The sequence below is a fragment of the Corythoichthys intestinalis genome, chromosome 12 (genome assembly GCF_030265065.1).
Source record: "Corythoichthys intestinalis isolate RoL2023-P3 chromosome 12, ASM3026506v1, whole genome shotgun sequence".
NCBI lineage: Eukaryota > Metazoa > Chordata > Actinopteri > Syngnathiformes > Syngnathidae > Corythoichthys > Corythoichthys intestinalis.
The window spans coordinates 47,283,256-47,298,116 of NC_080406.1; the positions used below are offsets into that span (position 1 = coordinate 47,283,256).

The window sequence follows — 14,861 nt, forward strand, 5'->3', positions numbered from 1 at the left end:
ATGACAGTCATCAAGGCCTGCAATATCTTGAAACCTTCCCAAATCTGTGTGCACCAAAGCAAGGCTGTCATTTTTTTTCGATTTGTTGAATGAGGCAAATTATTCAGAGGCATCATTTTGAAGTTATCAATGGAGCGGAACATCCTTCTTAGACAACAATACGCCCTTAATCCTCCTCTGAATAACAACCCTCATTTTGTGTGCACGTGTGGGCGGCTTTAAAATTGCTCTGCTTATTAAGAGGCTGTAATTTTTAATGATGCTGTGGATATATGACACTTCTCTCATTCAGGCTTTCCTTTCCCAGACAAAGATGTAACTTTTTCTCTTAATGATGCGTGGATTTGACTTTTCCTCCTTTAATTGCATGACCCACCTGGCCTAAAGTTTCCCCCTTATTAAACTAATGGCCGTCAATGCCATTAAAATGACACCAGAAGCTCTGCTCGAGTGTCATTACAGAGCTGCTGCAGCTGGCAGACAATGTGAAAAGTAGAAAAGACACGGTGGTTATTTTTGCCACAGATAAATCAGGACACATTATGCAAGCCAAGTTTGCTTCGCTTCCCATTAAAACCAACTGTAGGAACAGACATGTATAGCATTGAATTCAGGTCTTGGGTCAAAAACAAGTCACTCTGATTCATGGAAAAAGAACATAATGTAAACAGATTGTTAGCAACATCGTTTGGAATTGGAAAGTTCTGCTGTAGAAATGTATTGTTTTGATTGGGGTTCATTGGTTGCTTAGTTTGTTATGTGGTCCGTGAAGCTACTCACATGTTTGATGCCTGCCATTAGCAAGGCATCGTTTGGGCCAATCATTTGTTTGTTGGTAAGTCAGTCATTTTGTTGTCTTTTCAGTTAATCCAGTTCAAAGTTTGGCATTGATTTGTTAGTCACTAAATGAATTTCTCAGTAAGACTATTCATTCTTTAGTTTTCAACGTTTGTAGTTCGTCAACAACAGGACGTCTACAAGTGTTTTTCAGCTTGTTTCTGGTTGCTAGTTTAGTCAGTCAGCTTGTCTACAGAAAGTTGACTCACGGGTGATCAGTCAGTCAATCCACTTGTCATTTTGACAATCACATTGTTCTTGGTTGGTCAATTGACTATTCTTTAAAGGCCTGCAACATGAAGCAATTGTCAGAGAATCCTAGCCTGGTACTCCAGACTCACCGCTGTTCCAGCTATTGAGTCCGGCCACCATTAAGCGGATAAAATTTCTAGGACGGAGCAAGCCACAGCAAACAGACAGCGGAGTGGACCAATCACTGACGGGCGGGACGAGGGACTTGCGCGCGGAAGTAAACATACGAGGAGAGCGGAGTTTATTTAACATGGCTAGCGCGAGACAGACTGTTGTCAGTGACTTGTGTCGGTGTGTTTTTGGTAATTCAAAACTGATTTTACCGTGAATTGGAATATATTCTCGGCTCTCCTGTTCGCCATCTGTGTTGTTGTGGAGACTACTTCTGACGCGGAAGAGGGACGTTGCTCGTTAAGAACACGTCACGCAAATAAACGAATCTGATTTGTCGATTGATATTGTACTTGCTCGAGAGGCCGTTAATGGGCTGGGTCCCAGACTATACTCTCAGTGTTTGAAAAACACAGGGAGAACAGTCTGGCCGTGCCAGGCAAAGAGAAACCCAAAATTTGAATAATAAGGTCATAACCCCGGTAGGGTTGCCACCTTACAGAAATAAGAATTACAGGGCGCCCCCCTCGTGCCCAAAGCTGTACAGGCAGAGAAAGAAAGGGACATCCCAACAACTCCTAAAATGCATAGAAATGTATCTATTCATTTATATTCCGTATTAGTTCAATACGAAACACAACATTTAATTCCCAATTTCAGATTGTTCCTATTTTTAAGGGACAGGTGGCAACCCTAAACCCCGGTTCCAGTGTTGAAGTGGAATATTTCAAAGCCGATCTGGGTCATTTTCGTATGTGGTTAAGTCCGATCTGGGCCACATTTTTCCAGAATGTGGCGGCGGTCTGAACTGTCAAGTCTCTTGAATCGGAATTCATGCTGCAATTACAGTGTATCACAAAAGTGAGTACAACCCTCGCATTTCTGCAGATATTTAAGTAAATCTTTTCATGGGACAACACTGACAAAATGACACTTTGACACAATGAAAAGTAGTCTGTGTGCAGCTTATATATTAGAGTTAATTTATTTTCCCCTCAAAATAACTCAAAATATAGCCATTAATATTTAAACCCCTTGCAACAAAAGTGAGTACACCACATGAGAACTACGTACATCCCTAAATGTCCAAATTGAGTACTGCTTGTCATTTTCCCTCCAAAATGTCATGTGACTCGTTGCAGGAGTGCTGTCAGCATTGCTGCAGAGATTCAAGAGGTAGGGGGTCAGCCTGTTAGTGCTCAGACCATACGCCATACTCTACATCAAATTGGTGTGCATGGCTGTCACCTCAGGAGGGAGCCTCTTCTGAAGACGGTACACTAGAAATCCCGCAAACAGTTTGCTGAAGACATGTCAACAAAGCACATGGATTACTGGAACCATGTCCTATGGTCTAACAGGCTGACCCACCACCTCTTCAATCTCTGCAGCAATGCTGACAGCACTCCTGTAAAGAGTCATGGAGAGGAGAGGAGAGGAGAGGAGAGGAGAGGAGAGGAGAGGAGAGGAGAGGAGAGGAGAGGAGAGGAGAGGAGAGGAGAGGAGAGGAGAGGAGAGGAGAGGAGAGGAGAGGAGAGGAGAGGAGAGGAGAGGAGAGGAGAGGAGAGAGGAGAGGACACTAGCAAGTTGGGGGTTAGGGGACGCAGCACATCACATGAGTGACAAAACCAGACACTGCTAACATGCAAGCTAACTACACATAAAATGTCACACATTGTGAACATGTTGTTAGGTTTTGAGTTGGTTACCTCCGAGTGTGCCCCTGTGATTGCCAATTGATTTCACCTGTTGTACCTGCTCCTAGTGTATCCTCCAATCTGCATCCTCCTGTGCCACCTACCTGTTCCTCATTGTCTCGTTACCCCTTGTCTGTGTGTGTATATAAGCTCCCGGTTTCTTTTCATTCCTTGTTGCGTCATTGTCAATGTCCGAGTTCACATCAGCGTCGATTCTACGTCACAGCTCTTGTATTCCTCAGCCTAAGTACATTTTTTCCATACCAGTCTTTTGTTAGTACTCTGACTTTTGTTTGAGTTGTTGGATTCCCTGGTAGTTTTGTTTGTACTCTGTTTTTTGTTGGCTTTGATGAAATACTTTTTGCACTGTCTATCTGCCTCGCCTCCCTTTCCCTGCATTTGGGTCCACACCACCTGCCTGCCCGCATACCTGACACATGCGATGGAAACTATTTATGTCTCGTTCTCGTTTCGACCGACAAAAACTTGGCACTCGTCTCGTTTTGTTTTGGTCTCCCAAAACACGTTTTTAGCTCATTATCATCTCGTCATCATCATGAAAAAAGTTTTCGTTGAGAAATACTTTCGTTATCGTTATTGTTGACCAAAACAACACGGATGGAACCTTTTTTTCAAATCTGCTAAAAAAAAAAAAAGAAAAAAAAAAGATCAAAATGAATATGTGTAATAAGCATTCTAATATCTACACTCACCGGCCACTTCATTAGGTACACCTGTCTAACTGCTCGTTAACACTTAATTTCTAATCAGCCAATCACATGGCGGCAACTCAGTGCATATAGGCATGTAGACATGGTTTAAGACAATCTCCTGCAGTTCAAACCGAGCATCAGTATGGGGAAGAAAGGTGATTTGAGTGACTTTGAACGTGGCATGGTTGTTGGTGCCAGAAGGGCTGGTCTGAGTATTTCAGAAACTGCTGATCTACTGGGATCTTCACGCACAACCATCTCTATAGGTTTACAGAGAATGGTCCAAAAAAGCAAAAATATCCAGTGAGCGGCAGTTCTGTGGGCGGAAATGTCTTGTTGATGCCAGAGGTCACAGGAGAATGGCCAGACTGGTTCGAGCTGATAGAAAGGCAACCGTGACTCAAATAACCACCCGTTACAACCAAGGTAGGCAGAAGAGCATCTCTGAGCGCACAGTAGGTCGAACTTTGAGGCAGAAGACCACGTCGGGTGCCAATCCTTTCAGCTAAGAACAGGAAACTGAGGCTACAATTTGCACAAGCTCATCGAAATTGGACAATAGAAGATTGGAAAAACGTTGCCTGGTCTGATGAGTCTCGATTTCTGCTGCGACATTCGGATGGTAGCGTCAGAATTTGGCGTCAACAACATGAAAGCATGGATCCATCCTGCCTTGTCTCAACGGTTCAGGCTGGTGGTGGTGGTGTAATGGTGTGGGGAATATTTTCTTGGTACTCTTTGGGCCCCTTGGTACCAATTGAGCATCGTTGGAACGCCACAGCCTACCTGAGTATTGTTGCTGACCATGTCCATCCCTTTATGACCACATTGTACCCAACTTCTGATGGCTACTTTCAGCAGGATAATGCGCCATGTCATAAAGCAGGAATAATCTCAGACTGGTTTCTTGAACATGACATTGATTTCACTGTACTCAAATGGCTTCCACAGTCACCAGATCTCAATCCAATAGAGCATCTTTGGGATGTGGTGGAACGGGAGATTCGCATCATGGATGTGCAGCCGACAAATCTGCACCAACAGTGTGATGCCATCATGTCAATATGGACCAAACTCTCTGAGGAATGCTTCGAGCACCTTGTTGAATCTATGCCACGAAGAATTGAGGCAGTTCTGACGGCAAAAGGGGGTCCAACCCGTTACTAGCATGGTGTACCTAATAAAGTGGCCGGTGAATGTATAACCCTTGCTAATTTTTTTTTTTTTCCCCAAATGGAACCTGCAGGAGCATGCGTTGACTTGCATCCATCTTTTTCTTTGAAAGAAAAATCTAAAAATTCTGAATTAGTCTCAAAATCATTAAATTCTAAGTGTATCAAATGTCATACATTTGGCTATAAAGGGTTAAGTGGGGAAACCAGTTATTAAATGATAGTTTGTTGCCAGTCATTCGGTAGTACTCACAAGTATGTCGTTCGTAAGCTAGTCAAGTATGGTCGGCACGTTGTCATTTGGTTAATTGTCATTTTGTAACTGTCTATATATTTCAATCTATTTGCTTTCTATTCCTCTTCTGCCTATCTCCTTTGCTGATTTCAATTATTATTAGTAGTAGTAGTAGTATTTGTTTTATTTTTATTTATTTATTGATTGATTGATTTTTTTTTTTATTCTATTCGTGATTAAATGCAATTTTTACGTATAATTTTATTACCTTTTCGATTGTTTTTTTGTTTTTTTACGTTTTTTTGTTTTTTACTTTTTTTTCTATTGATTTAAATGTGTTTTTTGTGATCATCATGTGATGTAAAGCACTTTGAATTGCCTTGTGTTGAATTGTGCTATAAAAAATAAATTTGCCTTGCCTTGTAAACTTGTTTGTCGGCAGGTCAGGTGGGTATTCAGTCATCGTTGCAGTCGGTCAGTTAGTCAGTCCATTTATTCTTTTGCCAACTTGTGTTACTCTGCTAGGACTAAACAAAAACTTCATAAACGATTTCTGCTAAAACTTGGTGAGGTGTGGCGTTACGGGGCCAAGGGAAAAAAACTGAAGAAAACAAATTTCATTTTGTCAGTGAGAAGGCTATAATCTTAAAGATGTAAGAATTACAAGGATGTAACAGTAGGAATTAGTGAGGATGGTTCAATGTACAGTAAAAACAAAATAAAACTGCGGTCAAAACAATACTTTTTGCATGCGGCTCTTAGTGACTATTCCATAGCTGGGCTCTGTACGCAAAGGGTTTAACACGCTTTAGGCTTCCGATGACACGCAAAAAATATATGAACCGACACACAAATAACCCATATAAGCACGCCGCATATCCACCACTATGCGATGCAATGTGACACTGGTGACCTCAGCATTAAAAGAGGCTGCTTTTCCGCGGGCTTCAAAAGGCCAACGTGATCAGGAATCCGGTCGGTAACCGAGCAACGCGCAAATATGGCCTTGAGCGGGTCACGGTGTGAAACTACACACGCATTACACATGTGAGATTGCAGCTTCTACTTTACCTTTAAATATTTGGCTGCCATTGACTGCGATAGACGTCCAATCTATTTTGACTGAGAGAGACTGGCAGCAAATGTTTGCTGCGAGCCCTCTCAGTCAAAATGGATTGGACGTCTGTCGTCGTCATTGGCAGGTGGACTAATGCCTCTTTGCTGATTTTTCTTTGCCAGGAACATGGAGTGACAGGCAGAATAAATTACACGCTCTCCCACTAGATTTCAGTGGGTGCGTTGTTTTTGTGTATCCAACTGTTGCCATTCTTACAATAAAATACTGTAATGACTGTGAGTTTAGATTTCACACAGCGAAAGTAACATTTGGAGTAAATTGTCTTAAGATGTGTTTGGTTTATGAGCAAAGAAACACATTGAAAACCAAGGGCATTTGTTAGGTCTCAACATTGGTAGGGAGGATATAGCAGCATAACCTGCATGTACACTTTTTGCTGGGAACGGAACATTAATAAGAACAAACAGATTGGGTGAACGGGAGTCAGGGCTACGTTTCCAACAAATATGAACCTAATTGATTGATAGGCTAAATCAGGGGTCCCCAAACTTTTTCCTGTGAGGGCCACATAACTTTTCCCTTCTCTGATGAGGGGCCGGGGTCAGTTTGTAACAGAAAAGGTATGACGATTGCAGGAGTGCCAACATGTAGAGATTTATTGTTTTTTAGAAAGCCCTGTCAAATAACCCTTTCTGGATGCGTCACGGAACAAAAGTAAATAAAATAATAATATAATATAATATAATATAATAATAAATAATAATAACACTATTAATTAAATAGATAATAACCAAATAACCCTCTCTGGGTTCTTCCCAGAAAAAAGTCAGGAAATAAATAACACTATTGAAAAAAAAAAAAAAAAAAAAAAAATATATATATATATATATTTTTTTATTCAGGGGGCCGGACCAAATGTGGAGGCGGGCCGTATCTGGCCTGCGGGCCATAGTTTGGGGACCCCTGGGCTAAATGATCAATGCAAAATAAATCTGTGTTGACTTATACCTAACTTTCACATGTATTGGTTCAGGTGATACACCGTTCGATTCGAACCTTTGTTTTCAAAAACTAATAAAGAAACATTTTGAAAACTTCCAGAATAAATTTCAAATGGATTTCATCAGCAAATTTAAACTGCAATATTTGAACATAAATTATATTAAAATACACAATCAATATTTTCCTAAAGGGATCCACGGATAGAAAGTCTTGTAGTTCTTAAAAGATAAACGTTATTATGAGTTAAAATAATTTGATATTAAAACCCATTTTGAAGTTTTCGTTTTTATACAGTTTGTAAAATTAGTTTAACTAGTAGTTCGCCATTGTTGTTGAAGTCGCAGGGCGGTGACGTCACTGTGTTACGCTGCCGACCTTGCAGAGTATAACCCTAGCGACATAAACATGGCCTCCGTTCTACCCTCTCAATTTGAACCCGAGAGGAACATTAATGAGCATGACAGCACTGTCAATATTTCACAAAACGTGCAGCAAATACAAAATGGACAGGAAAGACGGGATGAGATGAGACGAGAGTATGACAAAACTGGTGTTCCGACAAAATGTGCTACATTGGCGAAACGTCCTACAAGAGGCAAATTTCACACCCAAAGTACTACCGTGCGCTTAAGATGCCTTAAGAAAAAACTTAAACATGACTAATGTGGTCAACAGATCAACGATCTGCTTTAAAGCTACCACAAGATAACACAATGCTTAAAAGTATGAGAGGGAAACACTTGCAAAAAGTATTTTCTGGCAATGAAAAGGAAATGAAAGACTCAATAAAAACACGAATAGTAAGTGATCGCCGATTTTAAACGATGTGCACGTGTGTTGGACGTCTCGCCGCGTAGAAGGAATTGCAGAACACCAGAGGTGTTCGTCTAGTGACAATGACAAACTACATCATCACCCCGAGCGTCCATTGTGCGCATAAAACATGGCGCCCTCCGTAGGTCAAAACATGTACTAAATATTATAGATTTTTAAATGAATGGCAATATTTTATGTGTTTCTAATAACATATTTTAGTAAAAGAGAACAATTGGGGCTTATTAGAGCCTACAAGTCTTTAAGTCTGAGGTTCCCTTTAAGACCACTCAACATTGTCTAAATAAATAAATATAACTGAAAAAAGTTTGTAGTCAGGGTATACCAAAAATAAAAAAAAAATAGGGCCTTCCTTCAGGTAAAACTACTGCTTTTGTCCACAAGCACAGCTAAACTCAACAAAAAATGAAAACTTTTCCCCTCGGCTATGATTAATGTGTGATTATCTGAAAAAATGTCTGCATCGGCTGATAATAAATTTTTTTTTAAATAAATAAGGTGGAAAAAAATACATACATTTCAAATAAATGCAAGTCATCAGCCAATCAAACGTGCGTTTGAAGGGGGAAAATGAACTGGCACATTCAGCAAGTTAAAAGGGGTAAATGTAAGTCTGAAAATAATGAAAATGATTCACTTAATAACGGTAGGGTCAGTTCTATCCTTACAACACATTTTTGGGAAAACAATCTGAATTATTTATACAGGTAGTCCCGGATTACGACGTACTCAATTTACACAATTTCGACTTTACGACGTCGTCCTATCCGCCATTTTGTTTCCTGTCTTTTTTTTTTTTTTTTTTAGTTGCACAACAGTACCTAATTGTACCTCACAGTATCATTATTTTTTTACTTCACTTTATTGACATGACTTGTTCTGCCCTTACTAAACGTTAAGTTGTTCAGCTTGACAGCAAACAAAGCAATTTTTCAAGCTTTTTACTTCTTTCACTTTTGACAATTTGTAAAGCTGTAACACACATACTGTATGTACACGTCTGATCAAAACGACACAGATTTTAACAGTAAACCACTCAACACAAAACAATTGGTGCTCCAACATTTATCTAGTCTTATCACTATATACATTTAGTAGAGTAAAAAATTAGTCTAATTTGCATCACAAAAGTCCGTTATCTTAAATGCTATTAAAGCTAACATATTTACAATTCTCACAGCAAATCGCTCACTTGTAACTCCACAAACTGTACCTCTAAACTTAATTACAAATGCATACATAAACATATATTAGCTGAAGCAACTTAAAGCCTTTTCTGGGCCAAACCAGAGTGCAGCTATCCTTTATCCATGTGAGACGTCTGAGTGCTCCTGTATGGAAGCATTATTGAACGACAGTCAAGCCAGATCCATTGCTGCCAACAGAGGGCAGTGTATCATAAACCAATAAATAAAATGCTTGAAAGTTGGTGGGGATAATTTAAGATTCCTGAAAAGTTGCTAGTGTTACAATATGTCCCGACCGTGCCTTTGCAAACCTATGCCTTTGTTTAAAACACTTAAGCCCTTATAAGGCCAGCAACTAAAATAACCAATAAAGTGTCCAAATACACTGGTATGAAAAAGTACCTGAACCTTTTGGAATTTCTCACATTTCTGCATAAAATCAAGATCAAATGTGATCTTTGTCAAAATCACACAGATGTAAAAACAGTGTCTGCTTGAACTAAAACCACCCAAACATTTATAGGTTTTCATACTTTAATGAGGATACTATGCAAACAATCACAGAAGGGCAAAAAAATAAGTAAGTGAACCCTCTGCCTAAGGACACTTAAGGAGCAATTGAAACCAATTTTTACCCAAACGTTGTATGTCAGGTGTGTGCCCAATCACTGATGAGTGGTTTAAAGCTGCCCCGCCCACTATAAAACACACACCTGGTAAGAATGTCTCGATGAGAAGCATTGTCTGATGTGCATCATGGCTCGGTCAAAAGAGCTGTCTGAAGACCTACGATCAAGGATTGTTGATTTGTATAAAGCTGGGAAAGGACACAAAACCACCTCTAAAAGTCTGGATGTTAATCAATCGAAAGTCAAGGAAATTGTCTACAAATGGAGAGAGTTTGGCGTTGTTGCTTCTCTCCCAAGGAGTGGCCTTCCACCAAAGACGGTGCCAAGAGTTCAGCGCAGAATACTCATAGAGGTAAAATAAGAACCCTAGAGTGTCTGCTAAAGACTTACAGAAATCACTGGCACAGTCCAGTATCTCTGTGCACACATCAACAATATGTAAAAATATGGCCAAGAATGCTGTTCATGGGGGGACTCCACAGAGGAAGCCACTGCTGTCAAAAAACCCCCAAAAACATTGTTGCTCGTTTAATGTTCGCAAAAAGGCACTCGGACACTCCAATCACGCTTTGGCAAAATATTTTGTGGAATGATGAAATCAAAGTTGAATTGTTTGGGAGTAAACACTACGTCATGTGTGAAGGAAAATACAACAGCTCATCAAAATCAACACCTCATCCCCACCATGAAGCATGGTGGAGGGCGCATCATGATTTGGGGCGGTTTTGTTACCTCAGGGCCTGGACAACTTGCAATCATTAATGGAAGAATGAATTCCAAAGTTCATCAGGATATTTTGCAGGAAAACCTGAATCCGTCTGACGGACAGTTGAAGCTAAAAATAGGATGGATGCTGCAACAAGGCAATGATCCAAAACACAGAAGTAAATCAACTTCAGAATGGTTTCAGAAGAACAAAATCCGCATTCTGGAGTGGCCAAGTCAAAGTCCCGACTTGAACCCCACTGAGTTGCTGTGGCATGACCTAAAGACAGCGATTCATGCCAGACATCCCAGGAATCTGCCTGAACTACAGCAGTTTTGTAGAGAAGAATGGGCCCAGATTTGTCCTGATCAATGTACCAGACTGATCTGCACCTACAGGAAGTGTCTGGTTGAAGTTATTGCTGACAAAGAGGGGGGGGGGCGCAAAATATTAAATGTGATGTTTCACTTACTTATTTTTCCCCCTTCTGTCATTGTTTGCATACTATCCTCATTAAAATGTGAAAACCTATATATATGTTTGGGTGGTTTTAGTTAAAGCCAACAGTTTTTTCATCTGTGTAATTTCGACAAAGATCAGATCACATTTGATGGTGATTTTATAAAGAAATGTGAGAAATTTCAAAAGCTTCAGATATTTTTTCATACCACTGTATATTTTTTTTCTAATTTAATCTTTACAGATAATTTTTCATACCACTGTATAATATATTTTTTTCTAATGTAATCTTTATTGAATGCTTTAATATGATTTTTATGTTTTTTAATGCAATTATAAAAAAAGAAAATAATAAAAATGTTAATATAATCACAGTTAATAGAATTCAAATGATTATTATAGGAATACACTCTGGTTATACCCCCAATATCACTCGAAACATGATATTTTTCCCCTATAATATTTCATCATTGTGTGTCATTGACAATGATAAACATCCAATTCATTTAAACTGGGAAGGCCGAATGGATGTTCATCCGCTCCTCCCAATCAAAACAGATTTGACGTCCAGACCCGTCATTGGCAGCTAATAAGTTAAATGAGCACCCTATAGAGGGTTGACTTATTTTTACAACGGTTTATCACTAAATTGCGAGTTAGAATTCACCCCAAGCCACAAAAATAGGTTTTGATCAGGAAAAACATGGTCAGAACTCTTATTGATCTCAATGGGAAATGTTAATCCCGGCGTCGCCTCTCAGTCTTGTAGCCTCTCCTCCTTCCTGTCTGTCACTCACATCTCATCTCGTCTCGCTCGGAGAGGCCAACCTTTGCGCCGTCTCCAATCATATGCCTGCGAATCTGTTTCCAGGGTAACCAGGGCACCAAATACTCTCCATCTAGCCTCTCACTGACTGGCGCAGCCTTTGTTTACACTATATGGACTATGGAAAGGATGTAGGGTGACCAAAAAATTTCACCCTTCTTTTTTTGGTGAAAAATCCGGAAAAATTATGCTTTAAAATGAGCATTACGCCTAAATATATCAGGTTACATAACACATTTGACAGAATACTGTACCTTGCGCGTGCATGTTCTATTGGAACCCAACGCACGTTTGTCACTTGTGCGCGTGCGCGTAAAAAAGAGGGAAGAAAGGCGTTCCTCACTCATTCCACACTCTGAGTGCATGCTCCTCCAAACTGTATCATCTTCGAGGGGGTAAAATTAAAATCCCTTCCCTTTTTTCTTTATAGTATTCCCCCCTCTCTGGAATCTTTTTAATTTCTTTTTGTCCCTTCTTTTTTAAAAAGAGTTGCATGCACGCAAAGTATGCTGTGGAATGCGCCGCGCGAGAGCTTCACCATGCGGGAGGAGAGGACTTTTTGGGTGAGCGCTGACAGATGGAAGAAGTGAAAAAGACAGCACCCGGTATGCAGCGCTCCTGGGTGATGTTTTGGGGAGCTTTACTCTTCAACTACAGGTGAGCAAATTGACGCAATTTTACGCAAGTTTTACGCACTTGCAGCCTTTTTTCCTCCCTGAATGTGCGCATTCCTCCATCGTGCGTAATGCGCTTTAACGCACGGTCGCGCCCACCTGACGGGATACTTTGACCCGGCGTGGTTAGATCTGTTGACCCGTGCGTGTTTTCCAGGCTGGCGGACGCCAAGGAGCACGACCCTCGGTCGTCGTCGAACATGTCTCCGTCCGACTTTCTGGACTCGCTCATGGGTCGAACGTCAGGCTACGACGCGCGAATACGACCCAATTTTAAAGGTTGGACTCATTTCAAATAAATTATTCACCTGTGTAAGCACCACTAAAAAAAAGGATCATTATTAATTAATTATTATCCAGGGTGTAATTCATTTATTTTGGACACTCGCAGGTCACTTCATTAGGTACCCAAGTTCACTTTAATGCAATATGTTGAATTTTGATTGACTGCCGCGTGTTTATTATTAACGTGTGCGTTTAAAATTGTAGTTGTGCAGTTTTCAGTCATGGGGAAACCAAAATATTAGCAGTATTGTTTGAGTGGATTGCGTAAAATCTATTTTTGTTGTTGTTTTTTAACTCATTGGCTTCCATCAATAAGACATGCAATTTAGTTGAATGCTGCTGTTTCAGTGCCATTGACGGCAATAGATGTCCAATTCATTTGAACTGTAGGAGGGCTGGCTGTGGTCATTCGCAAAATACAGTGATCCCTCGTTTTTCGCAGTTAATGGGGACCAGAATCCATCGCGATAAGTGAACAACCACGAAGTAGCAGACAAAAAAATATTTATTTTTGTGTGTTTTCAATGTGTTTATTCAGATTTAGCATTGGAAAGACATACACATAAAACATTTTTTTTTCACTTTTCACCAAAGTATAATAATAATAATAAAAAATAAGTGTACTGTATATATATTTTAATAAATGTTTTTAAGCACTTCAAATGTATTAATAATGATTATTATCTGGGCCTTTGCAATGAAAATCCCCATATAATAAGAACTGATTTATGAACAAGGCTTTTGCAACAATTGTGTAGGTAACATGTAAGGTTATATGGTGGGATTGTATACAGTATGTGTCAAATAAGAATGTATATGTTTAAATGTGTGGACGGGAACTGACATGTCAGAATTAAAGGACAAGGGGTGTGTTTAAATAAGTTTAACTTCTTCTCACTCCTTTTCAAATACACATATTTTGTTTTTGTTTTTTTATATTTGATTATTGTCACTGAGTAATGGTATTTATGTATTGAATTGTCGAAATAAAAATGTTCAATCAATCAAGCAATCAATCAAGAAAAATAACGTTTTTTTTGCATAGCAAAGCCCCATATAAAAATAATAAAGTTGCACAATTTTACTATCTGGGCCTTTGCACTGCAAAGCCGCATATAACAATTTTGATAAGTTGTAAACATGTTACTGTCCCACCGAATTATTTTTAAACAAGAATAAAGTAGAAAAATGCTTGTCTTTGTCAGGCCGAGATGACAAGGTGGACTCAGCTGCGGAGTTCAGGACAAAAACTTTAAGGAATAAGGAAAAGATCAAACCTAAAGCGCTCCAAATGGAGGAAAAAGCCAAGACAACAATTATTTAAAAAATCAAACACAAAGCACTCCAATGGAGGAAAATACCTAGATGACTGTGACTACTACAAAACAAGACTGATGTGAGCAACACGGGTTGTAAAACACTTTGGCAAAAGACAAGGGAGATGCAGACTATTTATACACAAGAGGTAATGGGGAACAGGTGGAAACAATAGGTGATTAGGTGACAAAAGGAAGGGCAAGTGTACAGACACAAGGGTGAAGCCTTCAAAATAAAACAGGAAATAACACAATTACTCCATGACGTGACAGTCTTTATTAAATGCTTCATTGAGTGAGTCCACTCAAATCTGCTTAAGCTGCTCACTTACACACAATGAGTTGCCACAGCAACTGTTTAACAAGTTAAACATTGATTGACGCGTTGAAGCGTCAGCTTCCAAGCATCTGTGGCAAGAACAAACATTAAATGTCTGTCGTCATCGTTAACTTTAACCCTTAGATGCACAACTGACTGGACGCTACCCTCTTCCATAAGTGGGTAAAAAATTACCCACTTATGGAAGTGTTCTGTGTTCTGCCCTGGGTGGGAGGTAATTCTCTCTAGTAAGAGCCCTACCAACTCATTCTGTTGGCCATGATTTGGACACTTTCTTCTTCAGAGGACACATAAGTGGAGTCTTAGGAGTCAGATGGATCCTGTTCAATTGGATTTCCAGGTGAACAACTACCACTGCCACCTGGACAATACTCTGGGTCCTCATCAACAGAAATTTCGGACACTTGAGTCCAACCCCGTCACGGCCTCTCCATCATCCAACATCTGTAGGACCATTTCAGCTGTAAATCTAGCAGCTATGACATTTTGGATAAGGAGTGTTTTCAAT

The 14,861-nt window shown here is 39.8% G+C and overlaps 1 protein-coding gene across 9 annotated transcripts in view; it reads left to right on the forward strand.

Moving 5' to 3' along the window:
- Positions 1–14,861, forward strand: part of LOC130927136 (glycine receptor subunit alpha-2) — a 63,734-nt gene that overhangs the window by 127 nt on the left and 48,746 nt on the right. For 6 of the 9 annotated variants that reach the window (XR_009066356.1, XM_057852720.1, XM_057852717.1 and 3 more), the window contains exons 1-2: positions 12,109–12,395; positions 12,570–12,691. Coding sequence is in view for 7 of the 9 variants with exons in the window: in XM_057852720.1 (XP_057708703.1) it covers positions 12,316–12,395; positions 12,570–12,691 (202 nt within the window). In the remaining 2 variants the exon portion in view is untranslated. Of the gene's footprint in view, positions 1–12,074; positions 12,396–12,569; positions 12,692–14,861 lie in introns of those variants that run through there. The other 3 variants (XM_057852715.1, XM_057852716.1, XM_057852718.1) reach the window with 3 other exon arrangements.